The sequence below is a fragment of the Carlito syrichta genome, unplaced genomic scaffold, assembly GCF_000164805.1.
Source record: "Carlito syrichta isolate Samal-C Ts95f unplaced genomic scaffold, Tarsius_syrichta-2.0.1 Scaffold63326, whole genome shotgun sequence".
Taxonomy (NCBI): domain Eukaryota; kingdom Metazoa; phylum Chordata; class Mammalia; order Primates; family Tarsiidae; genus Carlito; species Carlito syrichta.
Genome location: NW_007007422.1, coordinates 379,164 through 399,834, shown reverse-complemented (window position 1 = coordinate 399,834; position 20,671 = coordinate 379,164). Strand labels below are relative to the sequence as shown.

The 20,671-nt window shown below is 48.0% G+C and overlaps 1 protein-coding gene across 2 annotated transcripts in view; it reads left to right on the top strand.

The window, feature by feature from the left end:
* TMPRSS4 (transmembrane protease, serine 4) overlaps window positions 1–17,052 on the top strand; it is a 38,320-nt gene extending 21,268 nt beyond the window's left edge. The window contains exons 3-13 of one of the 2 annotated variants that reach the window (XM_008050980.1): window positions 168–281; window positions 3,478–3,630; window positions 4,635–4,764; window positions 7,359–7,460; window positions 8,733–8,773; window positions 11,073–11,232; window positions 12,475–12,641; window positions 13,834–13,932; window positions 14,434–14,576; window positions 16,183–16,332; window positions 16,781–17,052. In XM_008050980.1, coding sequence (XP_008049171.1) covers window positions 168–281; window positions 3,478–3,630; window positions 4,635–4,764; window positions 7,359–7,460; window positions 8,733–8,773; window positions 11,073–11,232; window positions 12,475–12,641; window positions 13,834–13,932; window positions 14,434–14,576; window positions 16,183–16,332; window positions 16,781–16,792 — 1,271 coding nt within the window. In that variant the 3' untranslated portion in view covers window positions 16,793–17,052. The remainder of the gene's footprint in view (window positions 1–167; window positions 282–3,477; window positions 3,631–4,634; window positions 4,765–7,358; window positions 7,461–8,732; window positions 8,774–11,072; window positions 11,233–12,474; window positions 12,642–13,833; window positions 13,933–14,433; window positions 14,577–16,182; window positions 16,333–16,780) is intronic. The other variant, XM_008050986.1, reaches the window with a different exon arrangement.
* The last annotated feature ends 3,619 nt before the right edge of the window (window positions 17,053–20,671 follow it).

Below are 20,671 nucleotides of genomic sequence, written 5' to 3'. Positions count from 1 at the left end.
CCACTCACCTCAGCCTCCCAAAGGTGCGGGATTACAGGCTGAGCCACCAAGCCTGGCTGCCAAGGCATTCTTGCTGCAGGCCAGAGGGTGGGAGCTGTGGGCCTTGGCAGAGTGGTCCCCAAGTGCTGACTGCGTGCTCTTCCCCTCTGCCTCACATCTCCTTGCAGATGTCACCCCCCTGCGCAAACCCCGTGCCCCCCTGGAGAACTTCAGAAAGGTGGGGGTCCCCATCATCGCGGCACTGCTGAGCCTGGTGGCTATCGTCATTGTGGTTGTCATCAGTAAGTGACAGCTCCCACCCACCCTCACCTCCTCAGAAAGTGACAGCCCCACCCGCTCTCACCCCCTCAATAAGTGACAGCCCACCTGCTCTCATCCCCTCAGTAAGTGACAGCCCCATCTCTGCCCTCAACCACTCAGTAAGTGGCAGCCCCACCTCTGTCCTCACTCCCTCAGTAAGCGGCAGCCCTTTCAGCCCCCACAGTCATGGGCAGGTGATCTGCAGAAAGCTTTGAAGAGAAAAGTATGGATCCACATGTTTCTACCTCCTGCTTTAAAAGGAGCCTTCCTCTAAGAGGAAAAGGGGGAGATGAACTCAGCCCCCATCTTTCCCAGATGGCGTCTATCCCAGATGATTTCTTCTCTTGGGAGAGCACAGTAGCTTATGTTCCAAACCCACACAGGCAATTTGCAGGGGCAGCCACGCCCCCCACCTCTCTCTTCATCTCCTGCAGATTGAGAGTGGAGGGAATCTGAGCAGCCCTAGCGGCAGGAAGAACAGGGAGCATTTCTGCTTGTGAGGTCTTCTGGGGAAGACAGCCCAGACCCCCTTTCTCCCTTCCCCTCGCCTTAGGCTCCATCTTCATCATCCCAGCCAGTATCTGAGCCCCAGTGTGATCTTGTCTTTGTGGATTTTTGTGTGTGTGTGTGTGTGAGTTAGGGTCTCATTCTGTTGCCAGTTGGAGGGCAGTGGCATGATCACAGCTCACCACAGCCTTGGTCGGTCTCCCGGGCTCCAGTGATCCTCTTTCCTCAGCCTCTCAAGTAGCTGGGACTACGGGCATGCACCACCACACCAGCTAATTTTTTAATTTTTTTGTAGAGACAAAGTCTCATATGTTGCCCAGGCTGGTTTCAAATTCCAGGGCTCAAGCATTCCTTCCATTTCATCCTCCAACAGTGAGGGAATTACAGGTGTGAGCCACCATGCCCAGCCCCCAGTGTCATCTTAAGCAGGCCACTCTGCCTCAGGCTCTTACCTGTGACAAGATTAAAATGAGTGGGCAGTACTGTGATGTGGGTCCCACATCCTGTGACTGAGTCATTGCCTTTATTAACCCCGCAAGCACAGCAGGTTACTGACCACAGCTTTCACAGCAGGGAATAGGGCCCCGGGGAGCAGACTAGGAAACAAGACACCTGGAATGGGGCTCCTGGCTCTGCCACTTGCTGCCCTGTGACCTTAAATCCTTCCATATCTCTTAACTTCAGTCTCCTCACCTGTAAAATGTCCTGCTTCCCTCACAGCAAATCATGAGCACCAGAGAGATCACGTGTGTAATGAACCTGGATAAAAGCCAGGTTTTGCAAAAGACAGTGACACCATGCAGCATGCAGAGATGTGACCCAGGACATGCATTTTCTAACGGGGGCAGGACTGTCTGTGCAGCCGAGGCATAGCTGACCTTTCAGGAGCCCACATTTGTAACCATGTTCATATTTCCACCAGTAGCAGCCACTGCTTTATTAAGGACACACAGAGATCACCAGTTTCAACCCCTCTTTCTACAGGAGCACTGAGGCTTAGAGAGGAGTCGGGACAGTCAGGGACGAGCTGGACAGGACTCCTGTCCCCAGATTGAGCGGGTTCATTTCCATCTCGTGGCAGTGGAAACACAGATCCACAACATAAACACTACCCACATCTCCAAGAGCCCTGGATGGGTATGAGATGCAGAAAAATCCAAATCATTTCTTCTTGCCCTCCGTCGACCCGACAGGATGGTGGTTTTGCAGTGACATCAGCAGTCTTGCCATCCTGTTTTCTTTAGACTAATATTAAAGTGAGCTTGATTTCCCTGAGCGTGTGCCCTGCCACAGTGGAAGAAAGGAGGAGTCACATTTATTCAGGGAAAACCAGGCAGGCATTAGAGCATCATCTATAGCAGGGCACACCCTGTCACAGAAGGTCCTGAGTGGCTTCATGCCTGGGGCCCCCAGATTCTGCAGCCAGCGGTGGTAGCCAGTCCTCCATCCTTGGCTAGCCTCCTTCAACATTTTTTGTCCCAACGGTGACACTATCTTCTGGCTTTGTCCCAGGAGGCTGGGGTGATTCTGCCTTACCCTGGCTTCTGACCAGGAACCAAACTCCGAAGATCTAGGTCATATCTGACCTCCTTCTTCTCCCTTGCTTCACTCAAACCAGAAACATCAGGGACAGCGGATCACAACTCAAACACCTTCAGGAGTTAGACCCTGGCTGTACCCTCAAAGCACCGTATGGCCTTGGGAAATAAACTCTGATGCTTTAGTACTCAGTTTCCCTATGTGTAAGGTGAATTAAGAGTGACACCTGCCTCCTAAGGTTGTTGTCAGTATGACATGAGAAAACACATGGAAAGCTCCTCATATGGTGATAGTTGTGGCCTATTTAGATTTATTGCCAGCAGCCACGGGTGATACTAGACTGGAGAGAGGCAATAGGCTAAGACAAGGTTTAGTAAGGAAGGAAGAGTTCCGTCTTGCCAGGGGTGCTTGACTTCGAGTCCTCACCAAGGAAAAGTCTTCAAAGATTTATTCCCCGAGGGGTTAAAAACACTGAACAGATCCCCACTGGCCCAAGATGGCAAAGGAGCAACAGAATTTGAAGGCAGCTGGCAGACTCTACAGGCAGCAGGCGGAAAACAAAACAAAACAAAACGCCAACCTCTTCCTGGGTCTCTCACCCAGACACAAGCACCCAGCTCTAGAAACGCACTTGACAGTTACAAGGCACTTCCACAATGACCAGCTTGCCACATGTTCTCAACCCCATGAGGTCGGTATTATCATCCCATTGTGCAGATGAGGAAACTGAGGACTGGGAAGGGGACGTGATTGGTGTAAAGTTGCACGATAGGTGGCAGAGTCAGGACTCAGAACTGCATCTTCGGACTCCATGTCCCCATCCTGTCTTCTCCTCCATCACCAGAGAGCACTGAGCAAGCACTTGGGGGTAAGAAGCTGCTGGGGCCTGTTTCTCAATTTCTCCCCCACATGTTATCACTTTTGATTCTTCAGCTATCTTGCAGGCGTGGGGCCAGTGTTATCATCTCCACTTTACAGATAAGGAAGCTGAGGCTCAGGACCAAATCTGTCTGCTACCAAGTGGCAGAGCTGAACCAGCTCTATCTTCAGAAAGATGCAGCCTCTTCTAGCCCAGGCTGCCTTTCTGTTCCTCAGAGCCCTCTCTGCCCCATCCCTGCGCTTGCCTTCTAGTCAAGGTGATTTTGGATAAATACTACTTCCTCTGCGGGCAGCCCTTCCACTTCATCCCAAGGAATCAGTTGTGTGATGGAGAGCTGAACTGTGCCTTGGGGGAGGACGAAGAGCACTGTGTCAAGAGTTTCCCCGAAGGGCCTGCAGTGGCAGGTGAGTCCAGGGGCGGAGGGACCAGAGGAGTGGGCACAGCAGGAAATCTGCTCAGGCCCCCGAGTGCACTATATAGCATCTTCCTACTTATTGTCAGCAGGACTGTGTCTTAACACTTAACAAACAGTCATTCATAGATGGAACACATGTGGACCAGAGGGGACACTGTCCATTGCACCTGCCCCTTTCCTGCTGCACCTGGATAGATTTGAGGCAGAGGACTAGATTGGATAACCTTGAGGAGTTCCTCCTTTCTGTGAAAGTTACTATTTCCAGGGAACTAGAAAAGAGACTATATGGCCATTTAGTCAGTGATTGGTCCTTCCATTCATTAGTATTTATTGTAACATGCTGTGTAACAGGACTGCACAAAATTCTTCAAAGAAATATGAAGTGTTTCAAGCATAAAAACCATGTCCTTTCTTGGTCTGGGCTAGCCCACCTTGGTACTTGAACTCTGAAGAGAAAATGATAGCCCAGGAGATGAGTGACAAAGCTTTTGAGGGGGAGAGCTGAGTGACTTTATCAGAAGTCAAATGCCAATGGGCGCCTGCCATCCAGCTGCCAATAGGACTTCTCACTCAACCTCCCTCTCTGGCCCCACATAGGGAAGGACTTAGATCCTTCTCTGAAAACTTTCCCCAGGCTGGGCAAGTTGTGTGGACCATGGGTAGAGTGTCCACATCATTTATCATAAAAACCTATACCTGATCATTTATCATCAAAACCAATAACTGTTAGAACAAAAGGGGGTGCTATTAATCATTGTGCAAGGGCAACAGATCAACATAGAGATTGGACCTAGGACATTTAATTACCAACTACCATCAAAACGAGGCTCAAACAGACAAAGTCAAATGGAAGTACTTCCCTTGATGTTGAAAGTGCCCTGTGATACACCCCATTTCCTGGGGGCAAGTTTGGGAAGGTCTCATAATAAATTCTGAGGGGGATGGGTCAGATAGTCCCCACCCTCCAGCTGACCCAGGTTCCTTTCCTCTTAGTCCGCCTCTCCAAGGATCGATCCACCCTGCAGGTGCTAGACCCAGTCACAGGGAACTGGTTTTCTGCCTGTTTTGACAACTTCACAGAAGCTCTGGCCAAGACAGCGTGTGGACAGATGGGCTATAGCAGGTACCAACTTAGTCTGTGACCTCCCCTCTCCTTTTTTCTTCCTTTGTCTTTCCTCCTTTATTTCCATACCTCCCTTTTCCCCAAAAATACGGGCACTGGAGTCAGATAGAACTGCTTTTGAATCTTAGTACTTTCACTTACAAGCAACATGAAGTGAAATTTCCTAAGCATCAGTTTCCACAAGTGTTAATTGGGAAAAGCAATGCCAACCTCTTAGAATGATTATGGAATGCCAATGAGAAAATACATGCTGCCCCTCAAAACATACAAACACATACACACACACACACACACACACACACACACACACACACACACACACACAATTCTAACTTCTATGCAGTCCTCTCCTTTACTTCTCCTGACTTTGCAAGAAACTAACCCTATCTAGTAATACAAAAGTCTAATTTTCTTACTCAAAGGCTTATTTAGTGTAAGTGAGCCTGATTTCGGTGGGGCCACATCATCAGCAATCCCAGCTCTCTCAGCAAATTTCAAAAGCAGTTCCAAATCTGGAGTGGATGAAAAAGTACGTAATTATAATAAAAGTAATTAGCATTATATGTACTTATATTCATTTGATCTTGGCAGAAAACCAAAAAGGTGGTTATTATATCTCTTTCATAAATAGGTTCAGAGAGGATAAGTAGCTTGCTGGGGTAGTAGCTTGGAGGTAGAGGGTTAGAATTTGTGCCCAGGACCCCTACTTCTTTCACATCAGGAGTTCTAGTAGTGTTTCTGTTTCTAGGTTGGGTAATTCTGTCTTCTCAAAGGGTGCCATTTATAAAGGAAGGGGAGATTAAATGCCTGATCACTCCTGGAGCCTAGGTGGGGAGGATGGAAAAGAACTGGTATATTCAGTTGCAGAGTGGGATAACCTATCCCTGGCAGACTCCTTCATAATTCTAAGAAACTGAACCAGACTCTCATCCAAAATGATAACTAGGCAGACATCACCAATCAATCACAGAACTCTGTCACTGATCCATAATGCAGGTTCAAGGTCCTTTTTCAATAAATGCTCCAGACCACCATTACAAATTGATTAGATCTATTTGTCCTCTTTGTTCTCTGCCTTTCAGGCCTCTGCTGCTCTCTGCCTTTAATGGGGTGCTCTTTAGAATGCACACCTCACCACCTTCATTTTAAGGAAAGTAGGGAAGGCACGCACCACACCTGCAATCCCCCCCTCTTCCGGCAGCCACTCCACCTAGCCTGCTGCAGCAAATCCCTCCTCCCCACTGTGGTTCAGTCAACTGCTGTGTCAGCTGTACCTAGCACAGCAGGCTGAGGTTTGATTATGAAACCTAGGTATCTCCAGGAGTTCTTAAGGTTACAGGCTCCTAGAATTTCTGTCCTGACCAGGAGGCGCCAAACCAGCCGGCTCTTGTGCCTTACAAAATCAGAGTTCCCCAGAATCATTCATCAGGATGTAATTGGTAAACAGAGGTTAACTTTCCTGGGAGTGTCCATTTCCTTCTGGGTCTCAGGATACTCTATACTCTCTTTCTTCCCCGTGGATTGGAGGCCCTTCTTGTCCTAGGACCATAAAACCATAGGTGGTTCAAGGTGAGAAGGCACCCTGAGGATCATCTGGTCTACGCATCATTTTACAGAGGGGGAAACTGAGGCTTGGAGAGACCCCCAAAAAAGGAATATGCCCTGCTAAGGCTACACATCAAACTAGTGTCAGAGCCAGGATAAGAATGTATGTCTTGAGGACTCTTAAAACAGACTCTAGTCCTCCCAGGTCCAGGACCTGGCTCCTCCCAAGTAGGGCTAGCATTATTTCCTGAGAATGTACCATTCCGCCAGTGACATGGGTTGAACTTGACCCTCCATGAGGAACTTGTACTAGCATATACTGGCATGGTTGGGGAAGGAAGGAAAAGATTTGGAAGAGGTAGATTCAGTAAAAGAACAATCAGAGAGATAGGATTAATCAGGAAAGGCTTCTGAAAGAGGAAAGATTTCAACTCAAGATTTGAAAGAAGATAAACATGGATTAGCAGAGAGAAAGAGGAAGCAGTGGTCCAAGTGAGAGAAATATTTGTCTGGATTCATATGAGGACTGATCCAGTCCTGTCCTACCTCCAAGGGGACCTTTAAACATCCCCTCACTGTCAAAGTCAGGCCGGATACCTTGTTTGGGGAATTGAATATCCACATTCCAATTCCCCCCAAGGTGAGAAAGGGAGCTAACCTGGGTCCCTAGGCCTCTTTGTTCCCTGACTGTGAATGAGAAGAGACAGCTGGAACCTATGAAATAGGGACAGAACTGGGAACTTGGAAAGGGGATCCCTAACATTTCTCCAGGGCTCTGGATTCTGGATTAGGAGCCTCTCCCAAGAAGGCAAAGCGACACCAGCATTGCACCCAGGGTTGAATCCTGTATGCCAAGGGAATGTTCCTTACTGCAGAGCAAATTATGCTCCCTCCTCATTGATCAAGACCACTTCCACTCCCCACCACTCCCCACCCACCAGGTGTTCTCTGCCACCTTCTCTCCTGGGAGTAGGGACTACTCTTACCCTCTTATTCTAACTTCCTGCCCCAGCTCACAACTCTCTCTCTCCCCCCCCCAATATGAGCAGCAGGCCCACTTTCAAAGCTGTGGAAATTGGCTCAGACCAGGATGTGGATGTTGCTAAAATCACAGAAAACAGCCAGGAGCTTCAGGTGCAGAACTCGAGTGGGTAAGTGAGAAGCCTGCAAAAGGCTGGCACATGGAAGCTGCTCTCAGGGCTGCAGCCAACTCACCCTGAACAGGTTAGCAGCAAAAGGAATGTAAGCCAGACAACAGGAAGAACACCTAGCCAGGCAGATCATTACATGCCTACAGCTATAGAATCACATTTCTGAGAGGTTTTCTGTGTGTTGACTTTTTTTTTTTTTTTGAGTTGGAATCTCACTCCTTCACCCAGGCTGGAGTGCAGTGGCACACATGCTGACGGCTACCCCAGCATCGACCTTCTGGGCTCCAGCGATCCTTCTGCCTCAGCCTTCCAAGTAGCTGGAACTACAGACGTGCGCTACCATGCCCGGCTATTTTTTATTTTATTGTACAGACAAGGTCTCACCAAGTTGCCCGGGCTGGTCTCGAACTCGTGGGCTCAGGCAATCCACTCGCCTCGGTCTCCCAAAGTGCTGGGATTACAGGCTGAGCCACTGAGCCCGGCCTGTGTTGACTTTTTAAAAAATACAGTGGGCAGCTGGACAATGTGTGTTGTCTCTTGTTCAAAGGCAGAGGGGCGGAGAACGTGACCTTTCCATCAATCTGAATAGTAAAACCAAATGGTGTTTGCTACTGCCTTAAGTTCCCTCATAAATTACCCAATAGGCAAGATTTCAAAGGTCACTTCACCCTTCCCCACCGCTTGCCCAGACCAGAGTAAGACCTCACCTTCCCAGCGCTCCAGGGAAGAGACTCTATGGCCCTTGTCAGTGTCTCATTCATATGCTTCACCACCCTGCACTAGATGAAATCTGTCACACTGCAGCACTGTGGCTTAGGGAGGAATCTGGCTTCTTGGCATTCAGGGACGTTGCTGAGGGCTGCTTATTCACCAAAGAGCAAATCTTGAAAAGGCCAGAGTTGGTAGCAGAGTAATCGTTTGCCTGAAATTCCATCAAAATCCTATTCTTCTTCCATTTGGAAAGTCTGCAGTGCAACAGACTCTGTTCCAGGCTCTTCTCTCTTCCCTCTAAGGTGCCAGGAGCCCAGGTTGGGTTTTGAAGCAGGCAGGGACCATCATGTAGTTGGTGTTCAACAGTGGAGGTGTCGATCAGATCAAATTAAAGTGTAATTGCAGTCAATGCGATCGACTTCTATATAGTCCTTATTATGCAGGCTCCAGATTTCCCAGGTTTGGGGGAGGGCCTTGAATGAACAGCTCTGGAAGGCCTCAGTCCCTGCCTTCCAGCCAAGGGAGAAGTTGAAACCACAGGGCCCTGTATGTTTCTTCCAGAACCTGTCTCTCAGGCTCCCTGGTTTCCCTGCACTGCTTTGGTGAGTATACCCTGCCTCTGAGGGTTTGGGGCCTGGGCCAGCAAGGAGCAGAGAAGAAGACTTCCATCCTCACTCCTAAATCTTTCACACTCTGTTTCAGTTTTGGTTCGCCCTTACTTCTCCAACCCTTGGACTTGTATGTCAATGCTCCTTCCAGTGGTTGATGTTAAGAACTCCCTTCTACTATCTACTCACAGCCCCATGAAACTAGAGACTTAGCAGAGAGTTAGGAAAACTGGAAAGGCAGGACTGGGCCCTCATCCTATCCACCTCTGGTCAGGATCCATATAACCTCCTTTGTCACAATCAGCTTGGGTACCCAAGATCAGACTGTGCACATTCAGTTGAGCAAATATTCATCCAACAGTTAGAATGTATCTAACTCTGTCGGGTGCTGGTTGGAAGTGGAAAATACCAGACAAGTAAAAGAATTGACCACTGTCCTCAGGAGTTATGACTGAGTAAGCGAGAGGTGCAAGACAACATGTGGGACGTGCCAAACTGAGTAGCAGTCATAGCTGACATGCTGCAGAGAGAGCTGGATGGGGATCAGAAGACCTGGGCACCCGTCCCATTCACTTCCAGTGTGTCCTTGAGTAATTCATATGACCTCTCTGAGGTTCGTTTTCCAAAAGCCCTTTAGTGCAACTGCACAATGAGGACCTAAGGGGACCCTTCTCAGAGTGACAGAGGAGATCAGAAGAGAAAACAAACACTGTGGCCCAGCTCATCCTACCGGATTCGTGGAGAACAACTGAGCCAGACCTGGAAGGATAGCCAGAAGCCAGAAAGTCTAGGAGAAAAGGAAGAAGATCACGTTGCTGACTGTGGATTTTAGCAGTGTATATGCTTCCATGTTGGCTGTTAAGATTTGTATCTAATATCGTGTGACCCCTCCCATAATACCTAGTGTGTGGATAGCTAATGTCACATCATTTGAGATTCTGCACTGAAGGCACACAGAAGTATAAGTGGTAGGTCCTGCCTTGACCAGCCTCTGTCTCACGAGAAGAAGAAGACCAAAGCACATCAATGAAAGGCTGAACAGTACCACAGGGCAACCTGTAGGAATTTCAAAAAAGGAAAATCCCAGGGGAATAGGCGGCCTGGAGGTGGTGCCCAGGCTAAACACTGAAAAATGAATCTGTAGGCTCCAGCAGGGCAGGTCCATGTCTGTCTTTCTGTCTTGCACACCTTCTCCCAGCACCCAGCACTGCCTGGAGACAAGACAAGCACTCGATACAAATTTTTTGAATTAATTAGTAACTTAGATAAACAAGAAAGGAAGCAGCTTTTCAAGAGGAGGCAGCTTCCTTGATCAGAAACAGAATGACGTAGTTCCAGCTACTTGGAAGGCTGAGGCAGAAGGATTGCCGGAGCCCAGTAGGTCGAGGCTGCAGTGGCCGGGAGTGGCCACTGCCCTCCAGTTTGGGCAACAGAGTGAGACTCCAACTCAAAAAAAAAAAAAAAGGAAGCTCCAAGCTGATCAATGCGGCTAGTGGAAACTTTATATGAAGACAGCAGGAGGTTGCCAGGAGGAGAAGTGGAAACACTACCTTGCCCACGAGGGGGATGCTGAGGGGGCTTGAGAGGGTGAGCAAGGTGGCCCAGAGAAAGCTGTGTTTGAAATCAGATGGTGTTTAAAAAGTTTCTGCCTAGCACAGTGCCAAACACATAGGAAGGGGAGATAGCCTTTCTCCCTTAAATGATCACTGTGGCGGCAGCTGCCAGGATTGGAAGGCAGAGAATTGGGTGGAAGATGGGACTGGAGGGCTTTACAGGAGTTCCAGTGCAGGCTGTGAAAGCCAGGTCAGTGGGAAGACAGAATGCCAGATTGAAAGACTCCCTTAACACAGGGAAGGGACTGGGAGAAGGGGGAGTCTGGATGGGAAGATCCAGTTCCTGGAACTTTCTTCTCACGTTCGGGTTTCAAACAGCTTGTGGGTGTCTGTTTACTGTTACTCAGAGGGAGTGGCTGGGGAGACTCCACCTGGACAGAGCTGTCGTAATACAGCATCACAGTCTGGTTTGAAGATTATGAATTCCCAGCACAATGGACACGCCCTTGTTCACTGTCTAAACCTCTAAACACATCCTAAGCCAAAGGAGAGTGAGAGGGAGAAAGATGGAGATCTGGGGAAATCCCATGGTCTGGGGCACTCGATCTTTCCCCATGAATAATTCAAAATTGCCCTAGTCCTCCTCCACCCTCAGGGCAGATGGAGGGCCCTAAGGACAGGCAGTCCCATTCCCCAAGAGCCTGACTTCCTGCTTTCTCTCTCCTTCTGACTGAGTCCAGCCTGTGGGGAGAGCCTGAAGACTCCCCGGGTGGTGGGCGGGGAGGAGGCCTCTGTGGATTCGTGGCCTTGGCAGGTCAGCATCCAGTATGATAAACAGCACATCTGTGGAGGCAGCATCCTGGACCCCCATTGGATCCTCACAGCGGCCCACTGCTTCAGGTAAGGCCCTTGGTGAGGAGGCCCAGGGAATCAAGCCCAGGGCAGCCCGGCGAGCTTGGGACCCTGTCTCCTGATACCCTCCCCTCTTCACTGTCCCCCTTAGGGATCTTTGCCAGAATGTGCCCACCCCAATGAGGCACTGGCCATGATACCATTCATTACACCTTGGGAGGTCAGAGGATGCTGGTCATTGAGCGTGACCTCTTCCCCATACCCGTTTTCCTAGAGTCCCAATAACTCACTTGCTTTTAGCCTGTCTTCTACGAGGTGGTCCCAGGGTCTAGAGTCACTGCCACTCCCTCTTTATGCCCAGAAAGTTAAGATAAGCAAAAAGTCTAACAGAGAGAGGCCTGGCCATACGTCTGGGAAAGGACACTCCCAGACCCCTTTCACTTCTATTTATTTATTCATGCAACATCTAATGAGTTGAGTACCTACCTGGTATCAAGCACTAGGTGATGTGCCCTGTGCATTAGACCCCATCACTGCCTTCAAGGTGCTTATGGTCTGGGCCAGGGATTCTTAATCTTTCTTTGAGAGTCTGGCAAGTATAAATGCTTTCCTGGAAAAACCTCCTCTGCATGCTAAGCCATACCTGGCATTGGGAGGAAGGAATAATTATAAGCATGTAACGTAATTGACCCCAACATAAGTACCACATAAGGAGCACAGGCAATACAAAGAGGTCAGGCCCTGGGACAAGTCCCTTCCCAGCCCTCCTTGGGTAGGTTTCACTGCAGGAAAAGAATCAAATTCACTTTTAGAATTTGACTTCCAAGGCTGGGCACAGTGGCTCATGCCTATAATCCCAGCACTTTGGGAGGCCAAGGAAGAAGGATCACTTGAGTCCTGGTGTTCAAGACCAGCCTGAGCAACATAGTGAGACCTCATCTCTATATAAAATTTAAAATTTAGCCTGTAGTTCTAGCTACTTGGGAGGCTGAGACAGAAGGATCACCTGCACCCAGGAGGTCAAGGCTGCAATGAGCTGTGATCACACCACTGCACTCCAGCCTGGGTGACAGAGTGAAACCCCAACTCAAAACAAACAAAACAAATGAGAATTTGGCTTCTAGTAGGTGATTTCTCAGATGGCCCCTTCACCACACCTGTCCTACTATCATACTACTTCCTAAGGCAGCAATACCCAGAGCCCCAATTCCCAGGGCCCTGGGGACCCAGCCTTTGGCAAAGCCTCCACATGCTTGGCTCAAGTCTGAATTCAGCTGCCTCTGCCCACAGGAAGTATATGGATGTGTCCGGCTGGAAGGTGCGGACTGGTACAGACAAATTGGGCAGCTTTCCATCCCTGCCTGTGGCCAAGATTATCATCGTTGGGTTCAACCCCATGTACCCCAAAGAGAAGGACATTGCTCTCGTAAAGCTGCAGTTTCCACTCACATTCTCAGGTGAGAGGTGGCACCTGGGCACAGAGCCAGAGTATCATGTCAGGTTTCTTGCCCACTCTGCCATTAGCCCACTGAGTGGCCTTGGCACATCATTTCTCCTCTCAAGACCTCAGCTTACCCATTTGTTTCCAATTATTACATCAGCCTGACATCACCAATGCCATGATGCCCCCCTCAAGCTGTCAGCTAACGTGCCCACCACCCCCCTACCAGAGACCCTTCCAAGGTCTGTCTTCTCCATGTGGAGCTCCTCAAGTGAGAATCATAGGATCATCCTCTCTTAGAGTTCTAAGAGATCTTTTTAAAAGGTCATCTTGGCTGGGTGCTGTGGCTCAAACTTATAATCCCAGCACTTTGAGAGGCCGAGGTGAGAAGATTGCCTGAGTCCAGGGCTTTGAGACCAGCCTGGGCAACTAGGTGAGACCTTATCACTACAATAAATAAAAAAAATTAACTGGACATGGTGGTGCATGCCTGTAGTTCTAGCTACTTGGAAGGCTGCGGTGACCGTGAGCCTGTCACTGCACTCCAGCCTGGGCAACAGAGTGACTCCGACAAATAAATAAATAAATAATAAATAAAAGATCATCTTTCAGAGGGCTTAGCTTCCAGGTGAACCCTGGGTTATTTCAAGATTTGTGCCTGGGATTTCTTTTAATTGGATATGATAAGGTGACAGACACAGAGACAACTACCTTTGAAATGAGAGTTTATTTCTTATAGTCCCTGAGAGAAAGGAACATACTTCACCATGCCGGGGCACATGGCATAGCATGGGTTGACCAGGTGGCAGAAGGAGTGAGGGGGAAAATCCATGGTTTCCACAGGAAGGGCTGGGTGAGGTACGGTAGGCAAATTTGAGCAAGCTTGGGATTAGATAGTGTGAACAATTCTCTAGGCTATGGAGATGGTCTGAGCTGTCCAGTACTTAGCCCTGGGATGATTTAGGGCAGGGAAGAAAGCTCAGTGTATACGAGTTAGATAAAGAAGGTGGTGGGGACACAGGCTCTGGACTGGTTGGTTTGCATATTCAAGGTATGACCATAGGCAAGTTGTTTACTATCTGTAGGAATTAGCTAACCCAGTCTCTCCCAGACCAGCAAGATATCCACAACCATAAAGCATCATAAAATACCGATAATGAAAACCATGAATGATACAGGATCTTCCTCTTCCTCTCTGCTCCTGGCAGGCACAGTCAGGTCCATCTGCCTGCCCTTCTTTGATGAGGAGCTCACTCCAGCCACCCCACTCTGGGTCATCGGATGGGGCTTCACGGAGCAGGGTGGAGGTAAGTCCTGGGCTCAGAATCACAGGGCAGGAGACGTCCTCGTATGCAGGAGCAACTCCTTCAGAAAAGCCCATCATAGGCCAGGTAGGTGGCTCATGTCTGTAATCCCAGCACTTTGGAAGGCCGAAGAAAAAGGACTGCTTGAGCCCAGGAGTTCAAGACCAGCCTAGGTAACATTGCAAGACCTCATCCCCCCCCCCAAAAAAGTCAAAAAATTAGCTGGGTGTGGTGGTGCATGCTTGTAGTCTCAGCTACTTGGGAGGCTGAGGCAGAAGGATCACCTGAGCCCAGGAGGTCAAGGCTGCAGTGAGCTGTGATTGGGGCATTGCACCTCAGCCTGAGTGACAGAGTGAGACCTTCCCCACCACCACCAAAAAACAAAAACCTCCTGGACGATGGGTTTGCTAAGCACCAAATGCCAGGCAAAAAGCAAAGTGGTTTAGCGACCCAGGAATGAGGGGCAGAAGACAAGAATGGGAATATGTGTTTTCAACCTCCCAGGGAAGATGTCTGACATACTGCGGCAGGCGACAGTCCAAGTCATTGACAGCACACGCTGCAATGCCGAGGATGCATACCAGGGAGAAGTCACTGAGAAGATGCTGTGTGCTGGCGTCCCAGAAGGGGGAGTGGACACCTGCCAGGTGGGGCCTCCAAAGGTCATGGGGAGTTTTATGAATGGGAATGTAGGTCCTAGAGAAGGGAGAAAACCCAGGGGCTGAATGCCTTACAGAAGCCTTGCACGTGATGAGCACTCAGTGTGTGTTGATGGGAGAGGGGGAGGGAAGGAAAGAAAGATATAAGAGTGGATAGATGGCAGGTGGGTGGATGGGTGCAGGCAAGCAGAAAGATTTCAGATGTCCATTTCACATACAAAAATGACATTGCACGCCCTCCCCGCTCCCACCCTCACTTATCATCTACCAGTTTATGAGCCCCTTGAAGGCAGGAACCCCAGGTCTGTTCTCTCTGTGACTATCCATAAGCTGAACTACGTTTTTGTTTTTGTTTTTAAAGCAAAAAAAAAAAACAGGCACATCCTGGTGTCTGTCACCTCACCCCATCCTCACTGGCCATCAGGACTGCTTAACACTCCCCCACACCTCACTCCCCCACACCTCCATAGCACCTTCTGACTCATTTTCTTGAAAACTTCTAACCCTACTCTCACTTCCATTTTCTGTCATTAGATTCCTTCATTCAAAAGGTATCGCTTGGCCGGGCACGGTGGCTCAAGCCTGTAATCCCAGCACTTTGGGAGGCCGAGGCGAGAGGACTGCTTGAGCGCAGGGGTTTGAGTCCAGTCCGAGCAATTTGGTGAGACCTAGTCTCTACAATATATCAAAAATTAGCTGGGCATGTTAGTGCAGGCCTGTAGCTCCGGCTATTTGGAAGACTGATGCGGAAGGATCGCCTGAGCCCAGCAGGTCGACATTGGGGTGTCTCTGAGCGTGCCACTGCTTTCCAGCCTAGGCGGTGGAGTGAGACTCCAACTAAAAAAATGTATAAATAAAGGCCGGACTCAGTGGCTCAGCCTGTGATCCCAGCTCTTTGGGAGGCTGAGGTGAGTGGATTGCCTGAGGCCACAGGTTGGAGACCAGCCCAGGCAACTTGGCAAGATCTGTCTCTACAATTAAAAAAAAAAAAAATTAGCCAGGCATGGTAGCACACACCTGTAGTTCCGGCTACTTGGAAGACTGAGGTGGAAGGATCATCAGAACCCAGCAGGTCGACACTGGGGTGGCTGTAAGCGTGCTACTGCACTCCAGCCTGGGCAACGGAGTGAGACTCCAACTAAAAAAAAAAAGGTATCGCTTAGTCATCTATTGTGTGCCACAAGCACAGTGAGCTTTGGGTGCAGTATCTGCACTCAGGGAGCTCATGATTGTGGGGTAGGTGCATAAACAGGCAATTAGGTTATAGTGTCACTGGGTTTGGATGGCGGAAGCCTCAGGGGCTGTAGGTAAGCATACCCCAAATAAGTGCCTTTCCACTAGCTTACATTTTCTTGTTGCTTTGTTCTGAGTGAGGGTTAACGGTAAATCCACAACTTACTTGACCACAGACCCTTTTGTCACAGAAGGGAAGAGGATTCCAGGGTGCAGGAACAGAATGATCAAAGGGGGTGGGTGTGGAACAGCAGAGAACACTGGTGAGTACAGAACAGACGGGCCAGTTCAGGGAGGGGTGAAGGGAGAGACTCACCCCCTGGCCTGCCCTCCCAGCAGCCCCTGTTCTGGCCTCTCACAGGGTGACAGCGGTGGGCCTCTGATGTACCAATCTGGCCAGTGGCAGGTGGTGGGCATTGTTAGCTGGGGCTATGGCTGCGGAGGTCCCAGTACCCCAGGAGTGTACACCAAGGTCACAGCCTATCTCAACTGGATCTACACTGTCCGGAAGGTGAGCATGTTTGCCCTACCCACTGTGCCCTCCCTCCCTTCTTTTACCCTGGAGGTACCAGTCCATCCATAGGTTTGATTTAAATGGCTCTGACAACCTTTTACATCCCAAATAATTTTCCCTCCCAGCAAGGGACAGCCAGAGATTCCACCACTAAGGCTGAAATTCCTTAGGTCAGAGATTCCTGCTAAATGCAAATACCTTAGGGAATGGAACACACCGAAGCTTATCATTCTCTATTTTCTGACAGAATGAGACTATCAGAGCCTTTCCAGAGAGAAGATTCTGATAAGGAAGGGATGGAAAGGCTTATGAGACTTCCTGGCGCCTAGGGAGTAGGGAGGGAAACAAAGAGCTTCAGAAAAAGGAAGATGAATTTTGTCCATGTCACCACTTTGCCCAGTTTCAAATCATCTGACTTTCTCTTCATCTATCTCTTTTATTCTAGGCTGAGCTGTGATGCTGCTGCCTCTCTGCAGTGCTGGGAGTTGCTTCCCTGCTGCCCTGCCCACCCGGGATGCCCCCTGAGGTCAGGCACAGAGCGAGAACCCCCTCTGGCACAACTCTCTACCAATAACCTCACATTTACTGGAGAAGCAAAGGACCCCCATTCCTATAAGAGACTCCCACAGCCCAGAGGCACCCACAGGAAGTCAGCAGCCCTAGCTCAACCACCGTCTGGTGCCTCCAGCATCCCGGGGAGAGATGCTGCCCACTGAATGAGCCCAGCAGGTCGACACTGGGGTGTCTCTGAGCGTGCCACTGCTTTCCAGCCTAGGCAGTGGGGTGAGGTCTCAGAAGAACTGCTAAGCCTAGAAGGAACTTTCCTACACTACTGAATGGAAGCCGTCTGTCTCTGTCGAGAAAGCCCAGGTCACGGCGGGCTGGAGTGGAGAAGGAAAGGGACTGAGCCAGCCCTCTCCTTCTCCACCCATCCCCGAGCCCACTGGAGCAAGAAGTCGGTTGTAATGTAAAAGGCACTGTCCTACTGTTGGAGCGACCACTGTTGTCTACTGTTGTTGTTATCGTGGCACCCATGGCCAATATTATTAAACAGGTGTGTGAAATCTTTGGCATAGGCTGACAGGGCTGCTTGATAAGAACTGAGCTAGGGCTATTGGGCCTTTAATATTTGGCCTGGGAAGAAAAAACTCCAGGGGAGGCGATTGTTTCTCAAAGTAGAGATGTGCAATTGGGGGTGTTGGGGGAGAAACATGGAGACCAGATTTACTGAGCTGTAGACTGGGGAAGCTGGGTGAGCAAGTCACATTTCCCCACAGGGCCTTCTCCTTTGCCCGTTTCCCTCCCTCCCTGACTGCCATTAGCCATGAGCCAGAGATAACCTATGACTTGGGAGAGAGAGAAGTTAGGCAGCCAAGGGTGACATTCAATCAAGGCTCCCCAAGTGGTTGGGAAGAGATATTACACCTCTGGGTCCTAACTTTCTACCTGGAGAGCCTTCAATATGGTTTCTTTCATTCACTGAAAAAGAAAAAAAAATGTGTCACCTGCCAGATATGAGTACCCAAGCCAGGTTCTGAGGATATAAGCATAAATAAGTCCCTGCCCTCAACATGGTTGAAGAATTAAGTCCCATGGACTTCTCTAGTAAGTATACGGAAGTTCAGATTTTCTGAGGATCCTCTTGCTATAGTTCAGTCAGATCTTAGATAAAATATACTTGTTCATATCATAGTAGGTTCTTAGGAAATAATGGAAATCCGCATGGGCCAAGAATGAAACCAGAAAAGCAAAATAAAATGAAACAAAACTATTAGAACCCTTAGCTGAAACTAAGGTAGTGATCTGGGAGTCATAAACTAAAATCTTGGGTCAAGATCTGGACCCACTACAGGTAGAGGAACCAAACCTGAACTCCCACCTGAAGCAGAGACAATTGAAGGGGGCAAATGTAGTCTCAGATAGCAGATGCTCTGAAGGAAAATATCCCAAATTTAAAGACTCAAGTTTCCCAGACAAAGATCCTCCAAGTATGAGCTCACAACAAAAGATCAGAGATGTAAACAATTTAAAATACCATAAATGGGAATCATTTTTTTAAAGCGGATTTAGAACCCCAAGGACTTCAGATGTCACAATATCAACAATTATAATAATAACAAATACTAAGGGAATATTTCGATGCCAGACAATATTGTAAGTGCTTCATCACATACTGATTCATTTAATACTCACACAAACCCGCAAGATAGGTATTATGCTTATCCTCATTTTATGGATAAAAACAACTAAGGCACAATGACGTTAAGTACCTTGCCTGAGGTTACAAACTGGTTAGTTGAAAATGAATATTTTGAATAGAGAGTTCATGCTATAAACGGTCACACTATAGGCCTCCAATATGATAATTTATGAAATATGTAAATAAGTAAATAATGAATACTATCTCCACATTTTAAACTTATTTTTAATTGTGGTAAAATAGAAAGTTTGTTTAGCTTTCTCTCCAGTTTTCACTATTTTTCTTGCATCTCTGTTCTTCCTTTTAGGATCATTTTTCTTCTTTTTTTTTGAGTTGGAGTCTCACTCTGTCGCCCAGATTGGAGTGTAGTGGCCACTCCCGGCCACCGCAGCCTCAACCTGCTGGGCTCCGGCGATCCTTCCACCTCAGCCTTCCAAGTAGCTGGAACTACAGACGCGCGCTACCACGCCTGGCTAATTTTTTGATTTATTGTAGAGATGAGGTCTCGCCAAGTTGCCCAGGTGGGTCTCGAACCCGTGGGCTCAGGCAATTCACTCACCTCGGCCTCCCAAAGTGTGGGATTACAGGCTGAGCCACCGAGCCCGGCCCATTTTTCTTCTGAACATTCATGTAGATGTTCCTTTAGAGAAGGTTTGTTGTTCGTGGCAAACTTTGTTTTTTTGAAAATGCCTTTATTATTGAAAGGTAGTTTCGTAACAAGTTACCATCAACATTTTTAAGTGTATAGTTCAGTGACATTACGTACATTCATTCACACTTTTGTGTAGCCATCACCACCATTCATCTCCAGAACTGAAATTCTGTACCCATGAAACAATGACTCCCATTTCTCCCTGACCCCAGTCTCCGGCAACCACTATTACTTTCTGTCTCTATGAATTGAATTACTCTAGATACTTCACATAAATGGAATCATATAGTTGTTGTCTTTTTGTGCCTGGCCCATGTCACTTAGCACAGTATCTTCAAAATTCATCCACGTTGTAGTGTGTGTCAGAATTTCTTTCCTTTTTAAGACTGAATAATAGTCTATTGTGTATATAACATTTTGTTTTTCTATTCATCCACTGGTGGACATTCAGGTTACTTCTATCTTTTGGCTATTGTGAATAATGCTGCTGTGAACATGGGAGTGCAAGTGTCTCTTTGAGATCCCATTTTTAATTCTTTTGGGTATATGCCCAGGAATGGAATTGCTGGATCATATGGTGACTCTATTTTTAATTTTTTTTGAGGAACTGCCATATTATTTTCCATAGAGGCTGCGCCATTTTCATTCCCATCAACAGTGCACAAGAGTTCCAATTTCTTCACATCGTTACCAATACATGTTATTTTCCATTAAAATGGATATTTTAATAATCAAGCAAAAATGACAAATAGAGCTTTTAGAAATAAGAACTATAATTATAAAACTGAAAAACTGAGTGGATGGGGTAAATAACATTTAAGACATGGATTAAGAGACAATGAATAAACTGTAAGATAGATTGGAGAAGTTGCTAAGTGAACAGCAGACAAAGATACAGAGTTGAAAAATATGAAAAAATTATGAGCAATGGGGGCTAGAATGGTGAGGTCTAGTATATACAGAGTCCCAGAAAAAAGGGAATACAGACAATGAGAGAAAATATCCAAAGAGATAACAGCTACAAATGTTCCAGAACTAATAACAGGTATGAATCCACAGATACAGCATATATCGCTATAGTGTATACCCATATAACCAAAGTGGAAAAACTAGAATAAAGCCACACCTAGGCACTTTATAGTGAAACTGCAGAATACCAAAGACAAAAAGACACTCTTTAAAGCATCTGGAAAAAAACCCAGACCACAAAGTTACCACAATTAGACTAACAATTGACTTTCCCATGGCAATAAAGGAGTTAGAAGACACGGAACATATCTTCAGCATGACAACAGATAAGAACAGTCAATGAAGAACTGTGAACCCAACAAAACTACCTTTTAATAATAAAAGCATTTTCAAAAAAAAACAAAAACAGCCGGGCTCGGTGGCTCAGCCTGTAATCCCGTGCCTTTGGGAGGCTGAGGTGAGTGGATTGCCTGAGCCCGCAGGTTCGAGACCCACCTGGCAGCGAGACCTCATCT